General features: G+C 42.1%; 2 protein-coding genes across 4 annotated transcripts in view; both read left to right on the plus strand.

Annotated features, from left to right (window-relative positions):
• The window catches only part of thap12a (THAP domain containing 12a), a 252958-nt gene that overhangs the window by 25133 nt on the left and 201895 nt on the right, over nucleotides 1-25930 (plus strand). The gene's annotated exons all lie outside the window — the stretch shown is intronic.
• Nucleotides 4984-25679, plus strand: wnt11 (wingless-type MMTV integration site family, member 11). Of its 3 annotated transcripts, none has more exons than XM_052047937.1 (6): nucleotides 4984-5432; nucleotides 11538-11719; nucleotides 15336-15580; nucleotides 16993-17270; nucleotides 17353-17645; nucleotides 24784-25679. In XM_052047937.1, the coding sequence occupies exons 1-6, from the start codon at nucleotides 5304-5306 to the stop codon at nucleotides 24956-24958; spliced, it is 1302 nt and encodes a 433-aa protein (XP_051903897.1). In that variant the 5' UTR covers nucleotides 4984-5303; the 3' UTR covers nucleotides 24959-25679. The 3 variants fall into 3 exon arrangements, with proteins under 3 accessions (XP_051903897.1, XP_051903898.1, XP_051903899.1); XM_052047938.1 differs by having other exon boundaries at nucleotides 4992-5451; nucleotides 11550-11719; XM_052047939.1 differs by lacking the exon at nucleotides 4984-5432 and adding an exon at nucleotides 9011-9317.

A 25930-nucleotide genomic window follows, 5' to 3' on the forward strand; every position in this document is an offset into this window, starting at 1 on the left:
AGTCTCAAGTCTTTTGGAACCTACAACAGGTTGTCTTCCGGGATTGTACAGCAGGGGGGTCCCCAACCCCCGGGCCGCGAACCGGTACCTGTCCGTGGGGCATTTGGTACCAGGTCGCACAGAAAGAATGAAGGACTTGCATTACTTCCGTTTTATTTATGTCGAAATCTGAAATATACTTTATTATGAAAAGTTAGTGGATTCTCTATAACATCCATCTACGGTGTGTTACTCTTGATGCAGGTCAAGGAGCACTTTTCGGTCACGTGATCAGTTACTGCTAAAATGAAACCTAGGAGCTAGCAAAATCAGTAAAAAAACAAAGGTCTTTGGAAACTTTCTTTCTTAGCCAGAAGACAGAAGAGGAGCCTACGCCGTTCAAGAAAATACGATCTATTGAATGTAGCCTTATCAGAAGTCCTACTTAAAATACGGATTTATCTCAACGGGAAATTCCCACGCACCAAACCCACTCTGCATAATATGCGACGACGGTGAGTCATATTTTTTATTTGTGGTTTATCTTATTTTGAAGGCACGTTTAAACGTGACCATAGCGACCAGAGTTTTGCAGCCAGATCTGACAATCCTCGTGTCATGATTCACGTTGATTATGTTTCGAAAATACCACAGTTTTCATGCGGGTCATATTATTTTGTTGTATTTTATTCCATCACACCTTAAGGGCCGGTCCCTGAAAATATTGTCTGACATTGAACCGGTCCGTGGGGCAAAAAAGGTTGGGGACCGCTGTTGCACAGTATTTAGCGACCAGCTAAATACTGTTGACCAGCTTCCCTGTCCCAGCTGAATACAAACAACCCCGCAGCAAGATGTTGCCACCGCAGTGATTCACATTAGGGGTGGTGCATACGAGTCGTGCTGCCGCCAGACACAGCGCTTTCCATTTCAGCCCCAAAATTCACTATCGATCTCATCAAACCACCTTCTTCCACGTATTTATATTGTCCCCTACATGGCTTGTGGCAAATTATCAACCATTTGTACCACGGGAGCTGTGAATTTCTGCAGCTCCTCTAGCTTGAACATGGGCCTCTTGGCGACAGTTTAAGTGGATGGCCATGTCTTGGTAGATTTGCACTGCAGTAGTGCCATAATCTTTCCATTTTTGGATGATGGACTTGACAGCGCTCCTTGAGATGTGGATATATATCAGGCTCCTGCAGAGCTTGCTGCTGACCTGATCATTGGAATCAGGTGGTTTGGAGGCGCGAGACATCTAAAACATGCAGAATAGTGGTCTTCCAGGACCGGAATTTGACATCTGTGATTTAGGGTTCTCAGAGTACAAGGAGCTGAATACAAATGCAAAGCGAACCTTTCATGTTGATATCCTTTCAAGATTTTGAAAACCTTATACCATTTTGGTGCCACTTCACAATTTGTTGCTATTTTATGGTGGTCTATCACGTGAAATATCAACAAAATGCATTCAAGTTTGCAATTCCACTGGCACAAAATGGAATTCTGTTTCGGGCTGCAATTAATGATTAATGATGAATCCAATGTTTTTATTGAAAACTGGGACATTTCAAATTGACACTTTATACATTGCGGAAATATAAGTTAATTATAATTCAAATACTGGTTTGTCAGAAAATGGGGAAAATATGTTGATCAAAGTAAAAGCAAATGTCTTATTTTGGCGACATAAAAAAAAGCCACGCCTGTTTTTATGGAAGACTACAGCAGTCTCAGAAGACCACTGTTGAAAATCTGCAATTTCAAGGATTTGTACAAGAATAAATTAAACAGTCTCTTCACTAATCGATTATCAAAATAATTATCGATTAACTTGAGAGGTTTTCAAATAATCTTTGCACTTCTACAAATGTTGAATACTTTTTCGAAGCAATGGATCTATTTCCTTTTCTATTTGTATTGAACACGTTTTGTCATGGTTGTATGCAGTTGCGTCCAACTGCCGTGCACAATAATGAAATGCATTTTTGCGTCCATTTGCTCACCAAAACATTTGAAATGCGTCTGAAATGGTTCCCTGTCATCTTGACCCAGCTGTGTATCAGATCTTATCAGACATTAAATCAAATTTCAAATGTATGTTTAGTCTCATTCGTTTGCTTTCTTATTCTACAAATGATAACGCAGCGCAGATATTATACTTAGCGATACCTGAATTAAAAGTTTTGCAAAAGATCTCGAGGCATTCATCACAATGCCAAATGAAATAAACCAAAAATAACACAGTTGACTACAGTCAAAATAAGATAACACTCATTTGTGTTGGAAGTGAAACGGTCTCTCGCTGAGAAAAAAATAAATGTTATGATTCTATTAATATTGAGCGAGCCTGAACACTGATAACCCATCGAATGAGTTTACAGATATATTCACCCTCGTGAGCTGCAACAGCGGATGCCTCCCAAACAAAGCCCCGATTGTCGGTGCTCATCTCAGTGTGAAAGGAGCATCTCTGTGTTGTCGCTCAGTTGCTGAGCAAACGGATCTGCCTCCGCTGCGGGCCGCCTGCTAACACAGTTCTCTGGAGCCATGTCCAGCCCTGCTGACCCCTGGACACGTTCGTTAATGAGGGCTAAACCTCCTGAAAATGTGGTGTTCATTTGATGGCTCTTTGGATCTATAAATGGGTTTTGTAAAGAGTTTGAATGTCGGGGATAGTGATGGCGCATGGAGGATGCACATTGTAATACTGTATATGTCCAAGCGCTGACGTGATTGAGCCATGCACCAGGTTTCCCATTTGAAGTCAAGGTTGTGATGCAAAACCCGTGGTACTCTTTCTTTGTGTCAGGATTTAACTACTCTTGGGTGTGGGGTGAATAAGGACAAAGATGGCTTCAGTGGATTTTATTTCAAGGTTTCATTTCCAAGGGAAAATACTGTAAGAGGAGGCCTACAGGCTAGTATTCTCAGTATCACAAGCAAAACCTTTGGCTTGAATTATTCAGTGGCATCAAGTTAGAATTGTGGAAACGGGGAGCTTTTATTTTGTAAGTGAATACAATTCAGATTATTTTCAATGTTTAAAATGTTCAGGCGGTCCGGTGTGTGACTGGTTAGCGTGTCGGCCTCATAGTGCGGAGGTGCAGGGTTCGATTCCGGCTGCGGCCTTCCTGTGTGGAGTTTGCTTGTTCTGCCCGTGCCTGCGTGGGTTTTCTCCAGGTACTCTGTTTTCCACCCACATTCCAAAAACATGCATGGCAGGCTAATGGGACCCTCTAAATTGTCCCTCGGTGTGAGTGTGAGCGTGGATGGTTGTTCGTCTGTGTCTGCCCTGCGATTGGCTGCCAACCGGTTCAGGTTGTCCCTCGCCTACTGCCAGAGGACAGCTGGGAGAGGCTCCAGTGCCCCCCCGCGACCCTTGTGAGGATAAAGCGGATCGGAAAATGGATGGATGGATAAAACATTAAGTCTTCACTGAGTAAGTACAATAAATACTATAGCCTATGTCATTCTTACAAGGCACATGGCCTGGTCATTTGTGCAAAAACCATGCTGCAAAGATGATCTGTTGTTGTTAAGATTCACAAACACTAATGGGCATGTAGTTAGGTGTTTGAAATGCTTTTGTACTCAAGAAAGGATGCTCTCATGCTCACCTTCCAACCAGAATGGGAAAAAAATGGGTATATTTATCAGAAGCACATGCATGGACGCAATGTATCAATTGCATAGTGTAACCCTTTCAGGGACAGCGGTTACTATAGTGGACAGCCAAGGCGCTTATAAATAAAATGTATTGTTATTATTATTATGTTATCAGGTCACAGGGTGCATGAAAGGGTGAACGTAAACTCATGCTTTTCGAGATCATGGTGACTGTCCTCGTGATTTCTCTGCAGCTCTGGTGCATTTGCAAAGACCTCTGCAATTAAATCAAGCATTCCAGACTTGGATGAAAATTCCCCCCCGCCCCCACCAAGATCAAGAGAAGCATCCGCAGCTAAGTTTGATTTAAAACATTATGGGATTGGTTTTCTTCAGCCTAATCATATGCATGTTTGTTAGTTTTAAGACGTTTAAGCAGACTTGTGCAATCGTGAATTTTAGACTGGCTCCAACCAAGTACCGGTATATCGTGCAGAGCGGGTGATCTAACATTATTGTATTTGAACGAGGCGCAAGTAGACAAATTTGGCTCTCCGTGTAGTGGATTTCACCGGATTTCATTCATAAAAATGACATCAGCTTGGGACAATGTTCCTGAGACATTGTCAGTGTCAATTAATTGAATAAATTGTGACTATTGTAGGGAGAGTACAAGATTAGGGGTACAAGACTGTCCCTACCCACGTCATATGCATGGCCAACCACATCATCCGCAAGGACAGAGCTTGCAGTTTACCTGCCAATTTCATGCACGGACTCCTGCAAGTATATTTCTGTTTGCGCCAAACGCACCGTTACGCCCAATTCTATCTGTGCAAAGTTTAGCAAAATACCAAAAGAAGGAAAACTCCATTTGTGCGCAGTTAGACTCCGCTTTGCGCTGGACTTGCGCTTGGCACGTAAACAGGGCCCTAAGTGTTCACCAACAGTAATACTCATTTATTATTTGCCCCAAACAATTACCGCAGTTTTGTTTTGCTTCAGTTGAAGGAAATGTTGGTTTATCTAGTACCGGTAGTTAATTTGTTTTAGACAGTGACACAGCATCTTACTTGAACTGCTGTCTCTTGGGGATATTGAAACATACTGTACACCTGTGTATCATCTGCATAGTCATGATAAGGCAGCATGAGCAATTCTGAAGAATTTGACCCTTGGTTTAACGTATGCATGATGAAAGAAAAAGGGGTCCTAGGACTGACCCTCGAGGGACTCCACATGAACCATTTTAAGACTGTTCCATTTAGTCCGACCCAAGTTTACAGCCTGTCTAACAGTATAAAATAATTTACTGTATCAAACGCTGCACTGAGATCCGAACCGACACTCTTCTTGCGTCAATGGTCAGTCTTTAATCATTTACTACTTTAATTAGAACTGTTTCTGTGATGAGGTCGGAAACCGGATTGATATTTATCAAAAAGTTCATTTGATTTCAAGAAATTGTTTGGTTGATAAAAGAAATTCCACAATGCATATTATTACAAAAGCATCTTGTATTATTTTTTTTCTCCAAATGATCCCCTCCAAAGTCTGGTCTTGTCTGTTCTGCAGGCTCATGGCACTCCTGAGGACCACATGACGTGTTCAAAAGTGCCACCCATCTGTTACTTGAAAGGGCTTTGTCTTCAAAGCACAATAGAGAGGAGGGGTTCAAACCAAATGGCGTGCAAAAGATTTGGAAACCAATCATGTCCTATGGTGCACGGATTGGGCAGACTTTTTTTTTTTACTCTCTCTGGCAATTTTCACCGTGGACCACAGCAGACCCTGGAATGAAATGGGATTTTCACGTCAGATCTGATCATGTCCTTAAGCAGGTAACATTTGACAGTCACCCTATGTTACTACTTTATGGGGAGGGGGGGGGGATTCTACTGCATAATGGCAATCATCAGGTGGAGCCTTGTGATCCTTGATGTATTTCACACTTTCAGGGACAGCGGTCACTACAGTGGACAGCTTATCATGTTATTGGGTTACGGGGTGCATGAAAGGGTTTAAAGTGATGCAAATTCATGCTGTATAATCCATGGGTTGCTCATTCATTGTGACTCCACGAACCTCTTGGATTTCTCATATCTTGACTGGCCTCTCACGGCCCTGTGATGATAAGCAGTACAGAAAACAGAGTGATGGGTGAAACAGTTTAATTGGCCGAACGAATTAGAAATATAGAAAGAGGAAAAACAATTACATTATGACTTCATCATGCTCACATTTGATATTTAAAGGCATTGTAGCACCTCCTGTGCACTAAAGTTTGTGCGTTCTGTCTTTGAATCCAAGCCACAAAGGGTTGTTTTTTTTTTCCTTCAAATATATTTTTTAAACCCTGTACATAAATATGCTGACAAAGTAAAACGTGGAAGAAGCTATAGTTGTCCATCTCCCAGTTGGGTAGTTCCGATACAGCACTAATTGGGGAAATACTACACTTGCTTTATTTAAGCTGGGTGAAATCTAAATCGTGGCCATTACCTATAACTGTTTCATCAATTGGGATACCGCCGATTTGCTGTATTCCAAACATCAATGGGTATTTTATGGTCGCTCTGCGTCTTGTTGAAAAGAATCGTGTTCCGTTTATTGAAATATAGTAGAGCACATTTGCTTGACAACCTCTGGAAAGCTTTTGTGACAAACACTACTTCTTCTCCAATTCAGCTCTGAAATGAGTGGTTTCACAATCATGAACTATTAACGTGGCACGTACCTTACGTCTCCCCAAAGGTCCCATCCCCTCTCTCCTCTTTTATTCAGAAGGTGAGAGTTGTGGGAGAAAATCAAAGGCTTTGGGTGTTGACCTCAGTTCAGGAATGAAGAGGCTGAGTGTAAAAAGTCTTTTTGAAAGCGGGCCCGGTCCGGCTGGAAGCTCCACAACACCCACATATGTAACAATCTGTGCCCATTCACAGTTGACTGCAATGTAAAACACATCTGAGCAGAACCACAATCCGAAACATACACTCACTGGCCACTACATTAGGTACACCTACCCAATGAACTTTGAAATGTGTCTCCAGTAGGTTTTGATTTGTCATTTAATGCACTGCGTCATGGTTCTTATTCCGATCAGGGCAGTGTATTAGGTAAATGAAGTGTAGTAGGTTCAAACAGTCCTCATTGTGGTGCTTTTGATGGAAGCAGGCTTGTTGCTGGATTCTAGAGATCTGTAAGTGCATCGGGTACAAAAGAAAAGCCTGGCAACACCCAAGGTGCAGCACAACTTGAGGCCAAGCATGTTAGCTTGAGCACCTGGAAGGTCAAGGTCTGGGCAACAGCTCACTCACTTCTTGTCTCTGCCGAAGCACTTGAGGCGCAGAATAGTCTCAGGAAACGCGAATTTTGGTTTTCCACAGCTGGCTGCGCAACATATCACTAACTGGAGTGTGGTTCACATTGATGAAGGAAAAAAAAAATGATGCGACGCAAGACAGATTTTATTGGCCGTCCTTCAAAGCACATTGTGACCAGTAAATTGCGTCCGTGCAAATACATTTTTTTTTGCATGATGGGAAATTTTGACTTTGTTATTCAACAGACTTAATGCATATTTAATTTTCAACTCAATTTAGGAATAACAAAAAACAGCCGAAGTCTCAAAAATTATGTTGCAAAACGATTTCTGACAATTAAATGTTTTGCATTCAATATGCATTCAGTAATCAAAATTTGTTTCGAATGTATAATTAATTTGGGCTTATTTGTTGTTTTTGTCATATACTGTATGTGGTATTTGTGTATTACGGAAATGGGAAAATATCCGAAAAACAAAATATGATACTTGCGCAGTATTTTTAAAAAGGCACAACCTGTCTTTTTAAATAAAGTTAACCACACACACTATATGGTATAATTGCACAATGTACAAACATCCGAGTAACAAGAGCAGAGTCAAAGATTATGCAAAATTAACAATAACGCATTGACACTGTAACAGAGGTATGGATATAATATTTGGTCCTTTTGTTTATCTACACAAGAGCTGCTGATGTCACAATGGCGTGTGTGTTTGTGACTTTCATCTTAATAACACTTTCTAAAACCTGTTTATATCCTGACATAAGATAAGATAAGATATCCTTTATTCGTCCCACACTGGGGAAATTTACAGCCTCCAGCAGCAAGAATGTATGTAGAAAGAAGAAAGAGAAAAAAACAACAAACATCTTTCAATTAAATGCAATATGAACACAAAATGGATAAATCCCAGTACTATTTACAATTTTCCTTCACATCATTTAATTATTATTATTATTATGATTGTTATTTTTTATTCATCAGCCTGACAGCAGTCGGTAGGAACGAGCGTCGGTATCTCTCCTTCTTGCAGCGCGGGTGTAACAGTCTCTGGCTGAAGGAGCTACCAAGTGCTGTCAGGGCGGGCTGGAGGGGGTGGGAGGGACTGTCCATCATAGCTTTTAGCTTAGTTAGCATCCTTCTGTTGCCCACCTCCTCCAGAGTGTCAAGGGAGCAACCCAGGACAGAACTGGCCTTCCTGACCAGTCGCTCCAGTCTCTTTCTGTCCCGGGCTGAGATGCTGCCTGACCAGCAGACAATGCCATAATGGATGGCCGAGACCACCACCGAGTTATAGAACGTCTTAAGGAGTGACCCCTGAACCCCAAAAGACCTCAGTTTCCTGAGGAGGAAGAGTCGGCTCTGTCCTTTCCTAATCAGGGTGTCCGTGTTTGTAGACCAGTCCAGTTTATCGTTCAGAAGAACACCAAGGTACTTGTAGGAGGTCACCCTCTCTATGTCCATACCCTGGATGTTCATCTGTGCTGGTAAGGACTTTTTCCTGCAGAAATCCACAACCAACTCCTTAGTTTTCCTAGGGTTGATCTGGAGGAGATTCTGCTGGCACCAGTCCACAAAGTCCTTTGTCAGTCCCCTGTACTCCCGATCGTCCCCTTCTGTAATGAGGCCAACAATCGCAGAGTCATCGGAGAACTTCTGAAGGTGGCAGTTTGGAGTGACGTGTCTGAAGTCCGACATGATCGGTTGTTCAGTTTTATTATTATTATTTTTAACATTTTGCAATACAGAGATATTTTTTCTTGATGGTAATCAAGTCTGGAACAGATTAATTGAAATTTTTTTTTGGGTGAGTTATCGAAAACAGGTGCACTCCAGGATTGTATATAATTGACAGTAAAAATGTGTTTACTTTTTATTTCTACTTTTGACCGGAGTCTTTATTTATATTTTCAACTCAAGTATTTGTACTTCTGCTTAAGCACAAATTGTGAATACTTGAGCCTCTGTAGTCATGTAAAATTTAATTGTTTACTGGGGCAAGCACATGAACGCGCCCCCGTCAGGTCGCGGCGGCGCGCTTTGTTATGCTAATGCAGGTGTGACATCAGCAAGCCACATCAAAAGTGGGTTGGGGTATTTTAGAGCCGAGTCTGCCCTCTCAGGCTCACTTGCTCTGATCCAGCCCAACTTTAGTTCCGCTCTCTGTACGTCTTTCTCACACAGTCTCGTACGCACACGCGCTCAACGCTCTGGAAAACACAACATGCGTACCTGTCCGGAATTATTCTTACTTCCCATTTTGGATTTTTCGGACGCATCTGGCTAAAAAAAAAAAAAAGACTTTATCTACTAGGACATTCGGACCTGCAGCCGTGTGATTTCTTTACAATTGTTTGATTTAACTTGGAAAGCGGATTGCCGCGGCAAAAAAAGAAAAAAAGGTGAGTTGCAACTTGCTTGTTAAATGTGAGCATATTGTCGGATCTCGATGTGTGACCCCCCAAAAATAGATGTTCGCGACGAAATGTGTATAAAAATATAAACTGCGAGCAAAATATTATTTTTAAGACAGTATTTTTTTAAATACACACATGTACCGCAACGCTTAACTGAATGTGTTCAACAGAGGCCAATTGGTTTGAATATATACTTGAAAAACGGACGATAAAAAGTTGATTGAAAGATCAAAACGTTTAGTTATGAACGTCTCGCTAAATGTAAAATACTCAACAATGAAGACTTTATATTCAAAAATATTGCTCGTGAACACGATTTGAAGACTTTACGATTGAGCGCTTCGTTTGGAATATGACGCAAAGTTGTTGATTGCGGTCATCGAGAACATCCTGTCGGCGAAACTGGAGATGCAATCGGAATGAATTTGAATGACCGTTTGTTAATCTCCTTTACATATACCCCCCCCCCACACCCCGCCCCACACCATGCGTTTGCACCCTACAGCGGCAATAATACAACAATATACAAACGAATGTATTTATGTATGCATTTCCTTTTTTTTTTTGTGGCTGTAACATTTAATAGCCGCACTCGTCCACATTATCGCATGAACGGATTTTGCCGTAGTTTCCTTTGGGTTTCTGTCCATCAGCATTAAAAGGCTTATTATCTCCTACCTGTGCGTTTTTTAATGCGCTCACTTAAGCGCACTTCAAAAAGATCACTTATCGGTAGCGCCCCCCCTCCGCCCGCGCTATCAGATACTGCCGCTGGCGCTGCTGCTGTCCGCAGGCTGCGGATTACTGAGCTCACGTGGGCGGTTTCAATGTTTTTACACGTTTAGCGAAGTGGCAGTAACGTCAAGATGAAACGCAGACTTGTGAGCAAACGAAGGAGGTGACTGGCACGCTGCTGACTCCCTTTGGATTAGAACGCATTCATTCACGGTATCCGAACAAAGAAAAACATTCAACAAACACTTTTTTTTAAAGTAATGTTACCATTATACAAATACTAGCTTGGCTTCTTTACAATGTGTATTTGTATTGCAGTAACTCAGTGTATGAAGCTGGCTCAATGACTGTAAAGTGGTAGGTTGACAACCACTATATGGATAAACAGCCAGGAGCAGAATATCCACTTTGAACCAAGTATAAAATTGGGAACTGGTTGCTGTGGGGCGGTGTCAGCTTCAGAGGCCTGCCAAGATGCCCTTGTGAAGGTCACTTCAACACCTCTCCCCTTTGAGCAGACATGCGTTTGTACATGTTGTCTCGAATGAAACAATGCAAAAGTTGAATATCGCTTTCAGGGACGACACAAGAAACGAAAGCCAAAACATGCCTAGTTACATACTGGGATCTCCCAAAAATAACATCGGAATTGGAATGTGCTTAGTCAATTTGAAATTCAACGCAGTTAATGTTTGCCTTTAGCTTTTTTTCCCTATGTTATTTCATTTTTAGTGCACTACATACGGTATAAATTGTTGTTCATAAAATTCTATCCAATTTGTAACTCTCAACTAAAAAAAAAAATTAAATCAAAACCTGCAGGTAAACTAATAAAGTTAAACGCGCGTGATACATTTTAGTTCCTCAAAGAGAGGAGGGCAAAAAAAAACATGACAAAATCCATAAAATAAGCTTGTTTCACCGCGGCATGCATTAAAAGTCCAGTCCTGGGTGCAAGCCGCTCATTCGGTGTCCGTGTGTGTATGTGCATACTATATACGTATATAAATGTATAGCTATATAGATAGTGGGTGAATGACATTGAAATAAAATGTTGGTGCATCGTATCCGGTAATGTTAGTTTGGTCACTGCGCTAAATTCAAAAGTGAATTATCTGTCAATTTTCTTGCAATGAATGTTTTTTTTTAACGCAGATCACTTCATGTATATACAGTATATTACAAAGTGCATACTGTGTTTCTTAAAGTTACACTCATTAAGGTTTCTTTGTGATGAAAGGTATTCTTTTATTGGGGATTTCAGTCAGGCTATGTTTTGAATTGCGTCTTAGCGTTTGAGGATAAATATGGTCAGGAGAGAAATTGTTGTCGGGGAGGAAATTGCATTTTTTTCAACATTGTCTCACGCCAAAAAAAAAATTGGCGCTCTAAAAAAAAATTGGTTTCAGGATATTCGGCTGGCATGAAAATGTCGCTAAAGGTCACTGATGAATTGTGTTCTTACAACAGGGTTTACCAGACAACCATGACGGTGAAGCTGTGAGGTCACAAAGCGTAAATCGACCCCTTTATATTTTTGCGGCTGGCGAATCAAAGTCACTGTCAACCATGAGGAGGTGCTGTCACGTCCTGCCTCTCGCTGTGCTTGCCGCTCTGCTGCTCTCTCAGGTCTGCTCCGGCATCAAATGGCTGTAAGTATTCAAATTGCAATCTCAATTGCAATCCACCAGTTCACACGACGTCATGAAACGATGCAAAGTTGTGTGACGCTTTTATGCATGCGGTGGCCTTTTATGGGGTGAAGCCCCCGTGGCAGCTTTGAAGTGGGCCCCGACATTCTTGAAGTTGATCCTGATGAGGGGAAAAGCTTGAATGTTCAGTCCACGTGTATGTCATGAGAGGGAAAATAGATTGAACGGGCAGTTCCTGTAGCCATGACTGGAAACCTCTTTTAATAACTTAGATGCGGCTTCAGTAAACAGAAGCGGGCGAAGTTGACTTCCAAGCTATCCGACAAAATTTACCACGGTGTATAATAATCACAGTAATAACTTTCGAAAGGCAAAGATGGAGATGGCAAGGGAGAGCAGTCTGAAGATTTGTGGTCCTCGTTTGGCATATCCTTGTGAGGCCACTCGTGTGTGTGTGTGTGTGTGTGTGTGTGTGTGATGAGAACAGAGAACCGTGACTGCAAATCTATGTGTGTCGCTGCTTTTATGTATTCATTCATTCATTTTCCGAACCACTTTATCCCTCTTGGGTCGCAGGGGATGGGGACGGGGGTGGGAGGGGGGTGCTGGAGCCTATCCCAGCTGACTTCGGGGAGTAGGCACACACCTAGGGACAATTTAGCATGTTCAATCAGCCTGCCATGCATGTTTTTGGAATGTGGGAGGAAACCGGACTACCCGGAGAAACCACGCAAGCCCGGGGAGAACATCCAAACTCCACACAGGGAGGCCAGAGCTGGAATTGAACAGTACCTCTGCACTGTGAAGTCGACCGTGCTAACCATTTGACTACCGTGCCACGGTTAATTTTTATCGCAGTAAAAAGTCAACAATATTACCAAGAATGAAAGCCAAAAGCAGCGACGGCTGGGCCCACGCATTGCGCCACCCTTTTCATGGTCAATCCTCAAAAGTTATCATCAAACCTCTGTCCACGTAGATGGCATAGATGAAAAAGCTTGAGATTTGTTCTGGAAAAAAATAAGTATCAAGTACAACTTTATTGTCAACAGCACGGATGAAATTTCTTCCCTCTCACAACATGCAACAAGAGGAGCCGCTGCGGGTGCCCACGAAAATAAGACAAGAAATAAGGGGTGCGTTACACCATGGGCTTTATTTTTGTAGACGGTGCATGCAAAATGTCGTGGTGTCCTGATTTTCATGGAAGCGCAAGACTCGCCGTGCCTGTTTGGGAATCTGACAGACTGCTCTGTGCTTTGCTCGCGAAGGTGTGTCATTGGTCACTAAAAGTCTATGTATATTTAGCCTTATCGGATGACATCTTAACTTTTGGCGCGAGTTTGGTGGATTTATTTGAGATGCAGACAGACAGATGCGTGAACACAGACATCTGTGGTGGGTGTCATCGTATCTCATTCGTAAATATGACCACAGCGGGCATCAAACTCGCTAAATTATTGAATAAGTTATTCTAATTATCATCAGCACGATATATTTTACCAACCAAATATTAACAGCAAAGAATATATAATCTTGGGGTCAATGTATTTACCTCAAATTCACGCGCACTGGCTTTACTGGCATAGGCTTTACTTCGTGTCTTTGGCATGGTGTGTGCGTGTATGTGTGTGTGTGCGTGTGTGTGTGTGTGTGTGTTTCCACGGCGCAGAATGAATATCAATCCCAATGCTTCAATGTTTTGGTAATTTTATTTCAAAATGTGAACACTATTGACATGGAGTTCATGAAAAAACAGTTAACACCATTTTTGATTACTCAAAAATGAGCTAAAAATTGACGATTGATAATGTGATAAATCATCTTTTAAGCTGCAACGGTTAAAGCTGTGCAAAAAAAGTTGCAGCAAATGTTTTATCAAGGAAACTTTTCATATGAAGCATCTGACTGACCACATGAACACTTTCGCTGACGGAATAAAAACGTAAGGGATCTCGGTGGTCGACTGGTTAGCGCAAGGCGTGTCAAACCCATTTTTGTCTTGGCCAACTTTTAGTTACCGTTTCCTTGGAGGGCCGTTTGAACTGAAACCATATAAAAAAGGCAATAATAATGCTTTATTTAACTATTGTTTAAGTTGATGTAATGAGGGGCTTGGTAGCAACAAAATGCTGACAATATGTCTCTTATTTATTAACTATGAGAATTTTACATTTTGGTCGAGATTTTAGCAAGCAGGAAGTTGACATGTTGGATTTGCTTTCGCGAGCCACATAAAATAATGTGGCGGGCCAGAACTGACCCCCGGGCCTTGACTTTGACACCGGTGGGTTAGCTCATCGGCCTCAGAGTGCAGAGGTACAGGGTTTGATTCTGGCTTTGGGCTTCCTATGTGGAGCTTGCATGATCTCCCTGGGCCTGTGTGGGTTTTCTCTGGGTACTCCAGTCACCCCCCGCCCCCCCCCCCCCCCTACCGACGCACACAGTGTCCCGCTTACTGCCCGAAGACAGCTGGGATAGGCTCCAGCGTGCCCCGCGACCCTTGTGAGGATAAAGCGGATCAGAAAATGGATGGATGGATGGATGAAATAAAAACTTGGGCAGGATTTATGTCTCATTGGGTGTGGGGGGTAGCCTTGACCGGTTGGGTTGCAGTCACGCTCGAGACAGAAATAGCCATCTCTGCATACTGTATTAAACCAGGATTTAGGCATGTGCGTCATGCTAAAGGTTACGACAGTGGACGGCTTGTCACGTTAGCAGGATACAGGGTGCGTGAAAGGATTCATACAACTGCATATATTCAAATTTCACGACATAAAACACTTCCCACACATAGCATTTAGTCCTCCATTTAAGTAGCTAAACTACATTAAAAAATTGTTCCCAACAGCTAATTGTTGCTCATGACACGACTCTGAAAGTATGACACGTTTCCCACAGGTCCTTAAAGTTAATAAAAATCCATAAAAAATGAATTTGTAAAATTATGTTCTTAATTGTCCTTAATTTTCAGCGAATTATTTTAGAATCAATAAAAATCCTTTAAAAAAGTATTTCTATTTGAAACTAAATTGAAGTTTTATATTTTCTAAATTAAAATTTTTCTGAGTGTACTTTATTTGAGAATTAATTCAACTTTTTTTTACATTTTCCTACCTGTAATATGGGTAGGAAAATGAAAATTTGACATACTGTATGTCAAATAAAGGGTTAGCTGATTGCTCCTAAAAATTAAGATGTACCCTTCCGTTGGCAGCAATGATTTGAACACCAGCTCAGTGATATGTGTCTTTCTGTTCAGCCCATGGATTGCTGAGCGGGCATTAAATCCACCGTCAATCCCCAGCCGAATTGAGAAAAGTCCTTAAAAATTTCTAAATTAGCCCTCAAAAGTCCTTCAAAGGTACATAAATAAAAAGCAAGTGGAAGCGTGGGAACCTTGTGTGAATCATTCTAATTTGACTATTAGTAATGCAATTAGTGTTACGATGCTTGTCTTAGAACGAAATAACTATCACTACTACTACTATCACTAATAACTATAACTATCTAAAACACACGCACACACACATTAAGACAACCATCCCGATTCCAATTAGAAGTGACTTCTGTGCATGACCTTTTTTTTCCCCCTTCTCTCTTTACGCCACAGAGCAATATCGCACACACCCAAGACCTTACACGTCAACCAGACCCAACACTGTAAACTGTTGCCTGGCCTGGTGTCGTCCCAAGCTCAGCTGTGCCGCAGCAACATGGAACTCATGCAAACCATCATCCAAGCAGCCCGCGAAGTCAAGAAAACGTGCCAAAAGACCTTTGCTGACATGCGCTGGAACTGCTCCTCCATAGAAATTCCCGGCGATTCTTCCAAGTATCCTCCAGACCTTGACCGAGGTAAGACCATGAAATTTACAGTATTTTCATTTACTAATTGTTACGAAAATGGAAATGCATCAAAAGCCACTCTCTGTTTACGACTGGAGAGCCTTTAGCCAAGAGTAGAACTTGGGATCTCTTGACTGTGAGCCAAACGGAACCACTCCAACAGTGTGCTGCCAGTGCTTTCTTTTACTGTCTTGTCTCTATCCAAGGATGGTCATTCTTCAGTCACATATGATTTCTCTGGGTTATGACAACCGTCCCGAGCGATGAATGCTTTCCACACACCGTTGCCAATTGATTCCGTGCTCGCTCTGTATGACAGTTGGGACAAACATTATGCGCTTGTCTTTGGAAGTCCATTATCATAGAATGCAAATCAATTCAAAGTAAATTTTGGAGCATACTTTTGCCCACACTAAGATCAAGTACACTTGCACAATCTAGGATACTTAATTTATAAACATAAGTTAAAGAAATGGCGGCCCAGTGGGTGACTGGTTTGTGCATCTGTGTCACAGTGCAGAATTCGTGGGTTCTATTCTGGCTCAGGCCTTCCTGTGTGGAGTTTGCATGTTCTCCCCGTGTCAACATGGGTTTTCTGCGGTTTCCTCCCCACATTCCAAAAACATGCATGGCAGGTTATTGGGAACACTCTCAATTGTCCCTTGGTGTGACTGTGCTTGCGGCTGGTTGTTCGTTTATATCTGCCCTGCCATTGGCTGGCAATCAGTTTAGGGTGTCCCCCACCTACTGCCCGAAAAGATTAGATTAGACGGCATAGGCTCCGGCACGCCCCACGGCCCTTGTGAGGATAAGCGGATCAGAAAATGGATGTAAGTGAAAGAAATGCTGCAAATGGATTCGCTCAAAATTGAACATCCATTATCTGAGCCACTTATCCTCATGAGGGACATGGGCATGCTAGAGTGCGTATCCCAGCTGTCTTCAGGCAGCTACACCCTGAATTGGTCGCCAGCCAATCGCAGGCCATGTGGACGAATAACATTTGCACATACAATCGCAAATTTAGGGTTTAATTAACCGACCATGTATGTGTTGCTTTTTAGAATGTGGGAGGAAACCGGAGTACCCGCAGAAAACCCACACAGGCACGGGGAGAACATGCAAACTCCATACGGGATGATATTTGTGTCGTGATAATTCAGCCACAGAGACAAATGATTTGTAGCGTGTTATGGCACATCTTCATGAAATGACAAGACCACGGAGCAAACGTCTTATTTCCCCCTAACATTTTTCCCCTCCTCACTCTTATATTGTTCACCTCCACGTTTTGATGGCAGCACTGGTGGGAGGAGCTTTAGAGGGTTATGGATTTTTCTACAGTCCAAGTGCAAAGGCCGGTGCCGGTCGTTTTATTTTCAGCCTGTTGAGTGTTGGTTGTTTGTGGTGTCATTGGCCAGGAACCAGAGAGTCTGCGTTTGTCTACGCCCTTTCTGCCGCCACCATTAGCCACACCATCGCAAGAGCATGCACCACTGGAGATTTGCGTCTGTGCTCGTGTGGGCCCATTCCGGCTGAGATCCCGGAGCCAGGCTATCGCTGGGGGGGCTGCGCGGACAACCTGCACTATGGGTTGATCATGGGTTCCAAGTTTGCAGATGCCCCCATGAAAATGAAACGTGCAGGCTCCCATGCCAACAAACTGATGCACCTGCACAACAGTGAAGTCGGTAGACAGGTGAGCAAGATGTCGTCCTATTGAAGAAAATTATTTCCTTTTTGCTCTCTTGGTGAACTGATCACATGTTCTCTGTTGACAGGTATTGAGGGAAGCAGTGGTGATGAAGTGCAAGTGTCACGGCGTATCTGGCTCCTGCTCTATAAGGACCTGCTGGAGAGGCCTTCAGGACCTGAGAGAGATCGCCATGGAGCTGAAGACGAAGTACTTGTCGGCTACGAAGGTGGTTCACAGACCCATGGGAACACGCAAGCAACTGGTGCCTAAAGACATTGACATCAGGCCTGTAAGGGAGAACGAGCTGGTCTACCTGCAGAGTTCCCCGGACTTCTGTACCAAGAATGATAAACAAGGTTCAGTTGGCACACAGGACAGGTAAGAATGCCTTTCGCAATATTGCACTTAGTTTGCTGCTAGAGAAGGAAAAGTTAAGATCTATAGACTAAGTATGTGTGTGTGTGTTTATATTTAGTACTGCTCCGTCTGAATCAAGCTGTCCTTCCTCCCAACTATTTTAAGATTATAAAAAGCATCTTATGCTGAAATACAGTAGCAAGAGCCGTTGCACCACAGGTAGATAACTCCTGTAGTCACATTAAGTACACGTCACTTTTCTATCATTATTGATGCCCTGCTGTATTTGCGGCCTAAGTTTTAATTCGCTTTCGGGCTGACATGAAAGCAGCGGCCAAGTCGTCTGATTGGTTGTGACAGGCTAGCTCACTTCAGAGTTTTATGACTGTTTTTAATAATGTCTATTGTTTCTTGAAAAGTCCCTCTTGAAAATGACCTTGACAGTTAATCTGCCGCCAAATCTTATGCCATTGTGGGGTGACTATTTAGCAAATGGCTGGTTGGTACACTGTCTGACTAGCCAATCGATGGATTTGAATACGGTGATGTTGCCATATATGCCAGGCCATTTGGAATTATTTCATTTAATTATTGAAGTATTCATGGAAAAAATATATAACATCAGTCTGTGATTCAGATATATTTTTAGGCCAGCAGAGAAGGCCCTCAAGGCCCCGATGGCCCACCACTGATGTATACAGATGGATCGAAAGAGAATTCATACTTCCAAGGGGCGACTTTCAACCAAAAACAATAACAACAAAACCCCACAAAAAAATAAGTATAATCCAATGTTTGAAATTTTGAAAAATTAAACCATCGTTATGTCATTGTGTTTCATGTTTGTGAGTTGAATGAATGAGTCGTTAATCGCCAGAATGCAAAATGGCTTCGGCCATCAAAGACAATTGATCCCTCTGATTGGCAGTTAGTTAGCAAACTGGCAGTTAGCAAGCAAATGAAACAGAAATAGACCATGAGATACAGTGAATTTGTGGTTCACATATTTGCGGGTTAAAAAAAAAAATCCAGTATGTTTTTAATATTCTTACCAGTAATTCTTACCCAATTCTCCACATCCCAGGCCCCAATCATCAGTTTTTCTTGGAAAACATATATTGAATGTTTATCAACATTTATAATAAAAATAACAATTCCCTGGGTTTCGAAAGAAAAAAGACAACATTCCTATTGCATTTCAATGACTGTCAATTATTTTCAATAATTATTGTTGATCCTCCACCAATGGTGGTGGCTGACTGTATGCATGCTTACATGTGCGTCTCATTTTACAGCCCCCTTAGGAAGTCATTTTGTCACTTTGGCCACCCATTATCATTTCTTGGTGTTTCAACTGCAAACAGCCACAAAGTTCCAAAACCCACCTTTCCAAAAATGTGTGTTGGCGTACCGGTTGTTGTAGCAATTTTCCAGGAATTTACGCCATTTAGGTTTCTGGATAATGACTGCATCCAGCACTGCTTAGCTTCTTGAATAATTCTCATGACATTTGCAAGTTTGATGTTGTCTGCTAGCTATAATGTACTGTTTACGCTGCTGACGCATTTATTGCTATCCTGCTAATGGTCAGCCAGTCATTGTGCAGCATTTCCAACTGACCTGTAACAGTGGTCAAAAAGTGACTTCACCTTGTCATTCACCCTGTAACCTGATAACCTGACAAGCTGTCCACTGTGGTAACCTCCGTTCCTGAAAGGGTTAAATTGTGGATGTGAACTGAACTCTGCTGCTGTGTGAAAACGTGGCTTAACAAGGCTCTTTAATTCAGCGGAATCGAACAATGCCAAAGCCAAAGTGCACAGCATCAGATAGTAAATGACCAATTCTGACGGTCAACTCATCCAGGATGTTGACTTTAGGAAAGTGATGTCCTACCCAATGGCACGGTTTAGTTAGCGGGCCGGGTGATAACAACCTGAGAGTACTCTCTGTCTGCGGCTTGTCTGAGCACGTGTCATTGAAGAAGGCCACTGTGACTGGGGTCCTTGTGCTTTTTTTAATCTGAAACAGTGACTAATGCTCTTATTCCTGGGCCCGCGAGAACTCAAAACGGTTATCAACTGAAGGGGCGCGCACGGATTTGGAAGCATTTAAAGGTTTCCTCGAGATAAAAGTTAGCTGACACCATTTTGCTCACTCCAACTCCGGACTGTGTGTGGTAGGGAGCAAAGGAGTCATTCTGTCTGAGGGTCTTACTCACTCATCCTGAAATCTGGCCAAGCAGTATCACAGGAAAAATATGCTACATTATCTTTGAAACGTATTGAAGTTTTTTTAAACGTATTTTGGAGAAGGACATGCTTTAGCACAGACTATCTGTTGTGTTTGCATGACACCGAAAGCACAGTTTGAGAATAACAACTCGCAGTTGCAGGAGTTTCTACACAAAAAAAAAGTTTGCCACAGATTACATTTCATTTTAATCAACCAGATGTTGGATTACACCAAATTGCGTGTGAAAGCTGAGATATGTTGTCCATGAGCCAAAATACACAGGGAAGAAATGACTAACACCACTGCCAACCTGTCCAACTAAATGCAGTCATCACAGTCTTGTTTACTTTATTTTACATATTTAAAGGCTGAAAATGTATTGTTATAACGTTGGCTCGCAGTATTCACCCAATACGTTGGAATGCTTGACTCATAACTCGCAGAACTAATTTGTTGCGGACCACATTGTAGTTCAGTTTCCTTTGAAGGGCTCTTATGACCATGAACCCAGATAAATACAGTTATACCTCGGATTACAACCATAATCCATTCCAGAAGGCTGTTTGAAAAGCGATTTGTTCGAACTCCGAAACTATTTTATTAGCCCAGAATTAGGGGCTAATGCACTATGCGGAAATAACAAAAAAACTGTCAGATTTGCGTAAACAGAAATAACAAAAACACTGTCAGATTTGTGTAAATCACAACAAACACCTCTGCTCACAATGAACGCTACACGAGGAAGGGTCACTGCCTCGTTTAAGGAAGCCGAGAGGAGTCAAGTGGTGTATTCAGGTTTGCTCAGTTTGGTCGAAAAAACGGTTTTCGGTCGTAATCCGAGGCGTAAAAATCTCAAATTTTCAGGTCGAAATCCGATTTGGTCGATAACAAAGACGTTTGAAAACCAAGGGTTGACTGTATGTGGTTACCTTATATTACATAAACACAGCAAATTGATGAGTAGCTAGTTTTGAAATCAGAAGGCCGGTAAAAATCATTTGCTTAACATTTGTTTATTTTAAATAGGGGATTAATAACAAAAAAATGCTTGCAATATTGTAATGTTTTTAAAAGTAAAGACAACTTGAAATTTTGATATTTTGGACAGAAACATGTTGTCGAAGCACATAATTTGGTTGCTGGGGCCACAGAAAATAACGGGGCGGCCCAGATCTGGACCCCCCCGCCTTGATTTCAACACCTGTGCATGAGAAGGAACAGAAGTACAGTGGTACCTCTACTTGCGAACGTCTTTTTATAAGAAACTTTCAAGTTACAAAACGCTCCAACAGGAAAATATTGCCTGTTGTTACAAAAGAAATTTCAAGATACAAAAGGTAAAAATACAGTATGGGCTGCTACTCGCAGCTCCTGAGTTTCGTGAACGCAACATACTGATAGCTGCTCTGCCATTAGCTATTACCATCCTGACATCCTATTGGCAAAGAGGGACCTCTACCGGATGTGTCTATGGAGTGTCCTCGACAGTCGCCCCTAGGCCATGAGGCATTCCGATAGTTTTACCGGTACTTAAATGTGAATTATGCAGAAAAAGTGTACACCAGTCCGGCGATCGCTCACCATGCTGATGTTTGCCTTGGACATTTTCAGAGGATTGTTAAAAGCCGACAAAAGCAAAAGTCCATGGTTCAGTTCTTTACAAAACGCCAGGCAAAAACCACTTCCGAGAGAGAACATGAATTAAAGAGGGCAAAAAATGAGGATGAGGACGCAGTTAAAAGTTAAATGACCGTCATTTTTATTTTTTACTCTTTGTTTTTTACATTGTGCACAACTGTAATAATCTGTAATAATTATTGTGTAATAATCTAATTGTGGGGCCCGGTAGTCCAGTGGTTAGCACGTCGGCTTCACAGTGCAGAGGTACCGGGTTCAATTCCAGCTCCGGCCTCCCTGTGTGGAGTTTGCATGTTCTCCCCGGGCCTGCGTGGGTTTTCTCCGGGTGCTCCGGTTTCCTCCCACATTCCAAAAATATGCATGGCAGGCTGATTGAACACTCTAAATCAGGCATGTCCAAAGTCCGGCCCGCGGGCCAAATCCGGCCCGCGGTCGAATTTCATCCGGCCCTCGGCCCCCGTCATAAAATCAGTGCCGTCTGGCCCGCAGGTTGGGTGCAATGGAACACGTGTTGCATTGACTGAGGTCTCGTAGACTGGCGAGTGATGTTTCATAGAGTACTGCTTCCCTCTAGTGGCTAAATGAGTAATAGCATTCACTAAATGAGTAATAGCATTTAGACACTAGAGGGCATCACTCACGAGTTAACAAGACATCACTCCATGTTTATATTGACTGATATGTCATATTTCAAATTCCTGTTTCAAATGAACCAAAAGAAATTCTTAAGATTGTTGAAATTAAAATAAAAATGGAAATGTGAAACAGACTGGCTTACTAAAATTTGTTGAACAATATTGTTGTTCAATGTAAAGAATGTCAGCCAAGGTCGGCCCCCCGACATTTTACCACATAAAATCTGGCCCCCTTGGCAAAAAGTTTGGACACCCCTGCTCTAAATTGTCCATAGGCGTGAGTGTGAGCGTGGATGGTTGTTCGTCTCTGTGTGCCCTGCGATTGGCTGGCAACCGATTCAGGGTGTCCCCCGCCTACTGCCCGGAGACGGCTGGGATGGGCTCCAGCACCCCCCCGCGACCCTAGTGAGGATCAAGCGGTACGGAAGATGAATGAATGAATAATCTAATTGTAATTATCTGTATTTTTTTGCATATTTTGATGCATTTTTGTGCTTTAGAAAACATTTATGGGGTCTTGGAACAAATTAGGGCATTTACATAGAAAACGCATCTCTACTGACAAAACTTTTCTAGTTCAGAAATTTCTTCCAGAACCAATTAATTTTGTAAGTAGAGGTACCACTGTAGTACTAAAATATTCCACGGGGTCAAACCTTTCCATCAAAACCATTCTCTTCACTTGTTACGTAAAAGTCCAGTACATTAAAATAGCATTCTGTTGGAGGCAGTAGATCTCACGGCCCCCTCCCAGAAAAACACACACACCATATTGGGAAATCCACAAAGCACATCATCTATTCATCCATTTTCTATACTGCTTGTCCTCATCAGGGTGATGGCTGAGTTGCAGTGTGTCCCAGATGGCTTTGCGTAAGAGATGGGCTACACTTCCGGACCGGTCGCCAGCCACTCAGCACAATGAATGATGATAAATAAATAATAAGAATCCTAATATATCACATGAACGTCATCAGACATCTTTCGGCCATTTTACAGATAAAACCGCAGCCATGCTTCATGTCAAGGACACTCACCGGATGCAATTTCTGCTGCCTGATATCCAAGCAGCCGCATGAGCATGCAACATGAATGCTTTGGCGAAAAATCACGAGGCACTCGGATTTGTGGGCCGTGAGAGGAAACACTCACGTATCGGTGAAGGGAAAATTTGATGATTTTGCCTTTGCCTTACACTGCAACACCACTGATTTGTCACTCACCGGTGGCCACTTAAAGCAGAGGCTTTATCAGTCTTGACACTTGAATTGACCTCCTGTCTACATTGTTAGCCCTGACATTCACAGGACCTCGAAGCAAGAGAGACTCTTGAAATAGTTTGTGTTTTAATGGAGGGGAATAGGAGGGCAAATTTAGTGCGGTATGTGTCAGTGACAGGCTGATAATAGTTTCATGACAGTGAGTTTAGTTTAGTTTTTTAATGCATTTGTGTCTTAAAAGTTTTCAGAATGGGTTTGTTCATTTAGGTTTTGATTGTCCTTTTCAAAATTGCGTTAATTTAGTTGAGTTTTTATTTATTCATAAGGCGCACTGTTGGCTTTTGAGAAAATGGACTGTTTTTAGGTGTGTCTCACAGCGCGAAAAATACGTTATTTATTTATTTTAAAATCTTCCCCCGCCCCCAAAGAAAAAGAGCACTTGTCACCTAGCGTCATGCTTCTGGCTGAATTAAATGACAAATGAAATGGAAGACATAAACCCGCAAGCTTGGAGTAACATCATTTTTGTGGCACTGTTTTAATCGGCTGCCGCTAGATTACATCACTTGGAGTTGACACACAGTAAAAGGGCCACAATTCCCAGATGACCGTTCGACTTTCCTTCTTATGGTGCTAATACCGAAATATATACGTTTAAAAATCAACCCTTAAAGGCCGTTTATTAAATTCATTGACAAAGACAAAAACAACGGACATTTTTCGCCATAGTTATTTGTTTTTGTTAGTTTTGGTTATGAAAACGGTAGTTTTTAAAGAGTTAAAATGAAAACTGATGTTGAGAAATGATCTCACCCTGTAAATCTACCGGTCCTGCTGTGTTGCCGCACCTTCAGTTTCAAATGAGTCTTAATGAGATTTTGCTTCAAAACTATACAAAGAATGTGTGGGTGTTCCTATCTCCCAGCTCCCCAACGACATAATAAAACGCGCCTTTCACTCTTCTTCTACACTCCCGCTGCCGCCATTTACTTAAACGCCCCTCCCGTCACGCCGGTCATTAACACTCTGCCGTCATAAAAAAACGGAGCCGTAATGTGGAAAAGGGCAAACTGAAGAGAAATGGGGGCGGGCCTGTGTATTCAGTGTGATTTATGGCGGAGCTGTTCACCGCCTATTCAAGAGTCCATTGGCTCCCGAAAGCATCCGAGGCATCCAGCACCCAAAGACGATGTGACAAAAGGAAAAATGAGAGCGAAAAAAATGAGGGCGCATCGCTCGGTCAATAATATTTAAAGGGCCAGTGTGATCTCTTCACAGGCTCTGAGTTTGTACAGGCCCGGCGGATGAAATGTTTAGAACAAAGCCATTAGCTTAATTGTCTCCTTGCGGGGAAACCAAACTAGAAACAGGTTGTCTTTCAAACAAAAGGTGCTCACTCAATCTTCTGACTTTATTTATGCTAATTTGCAGGCAGTGTAACAAAACCTCAGCTGGCAGCGACAGCTGTGACTTGATGTGCTGCGGCCGCGGCTACAACCCGTACACGGAGAAGCTGGTGGAACGCTGCAATTGCAAGTATCACTGGTGCTGCTACGTCACCTGCAAGAAGTGCGAGCGGATTGTGGAGAGATACGTCTGCAAATGAGACCCATCGGTCGGGCCGAGCCGCCAGAGTGAACCAAAGCACTACAATACCCAGAAGGCAAATTTTTGTCTTCAGCTTCCGCATGTGTATTTCACCAACAAGTGTCACTATCACTTTAGTATCGATTTTTTTCAAACCGTCGGTTGAGTTTCTACTGGACATGGAAAGCGACGACAGTTTATGTGAAGACCGCCGTCCTCCTGGGTAGTTTTTTTTTTCTTTTTAAAATTGTTAATGACCATGAATTCCCCCAATGCGGATAAGGAAAGTCTATTTTATTATAGCTCTCATAAAAAGTAATAACGTTGGATTTTAAAGCTGGAGGGAGATGTATGAGATCAGATCTGTGGACTTGTGGGGATTTTTTTTTTTCCGGTACAGTTGATACTTTTTCCTTCTGCATCAATGGACATGAGAGGAAAAGCAAAAAAAAAAAAAGGGAACTTAAAGTACTGTTATAAACACCGAACGTTTTGGACTCCGGACTCGTGCATTTGTCCTGTGTGCCTTTTCAGCATGAAAACCCTGTGGACCGGAAAGAAAAAAAAGGATAAAGGACTTGCAGATTAATCATCCTTCACATCTCTTGACATGCAGTCAGTTCCAAATATATTTTATTTTTAAGAGCATTATGAACTCATGGATATTGTAAACCACTTTTGTGTGGATGTACATACTCTTATTTTGTATACTGAAATAAAGATAAGTATTTATAAAATTATGAATAGATTGTCGCCATGAATTTCACCTTCATATTTAATGATTGTGCCTGTCTGATATTTAAAGCAACTGTGTTTTTTGTTGTTGTTGTTGCTCCGTTCAGTGGCGATTGAAGTGGTCTTCTGCAACCTTTCATAATTGAACAATCAATAATCGTAGCAGTTAAGGCAATCGAATATGTTGATATGAAGCTAACAAAATGGTGTCATTCTGAACATATACACATGACAAATAGAAAATCGAGCGCTTGGT

The sequence above is a fragment of the Hippocampus zosterae genome, chromosome 16 (genome assembly GCF_025434085.1).
Source record: "Hippocampus zosterae strain Florida chromosome 16, ASM2543408v3, whole genome shotgun sequence".
Taxonomy (NCBI): domain Eukaryota; kingdom Metazoa; phylum Chordata; class Actinopteri; order Syngnathiformes; family Syngnathidae; genus Hippocampus; species Hippocampus zosterae.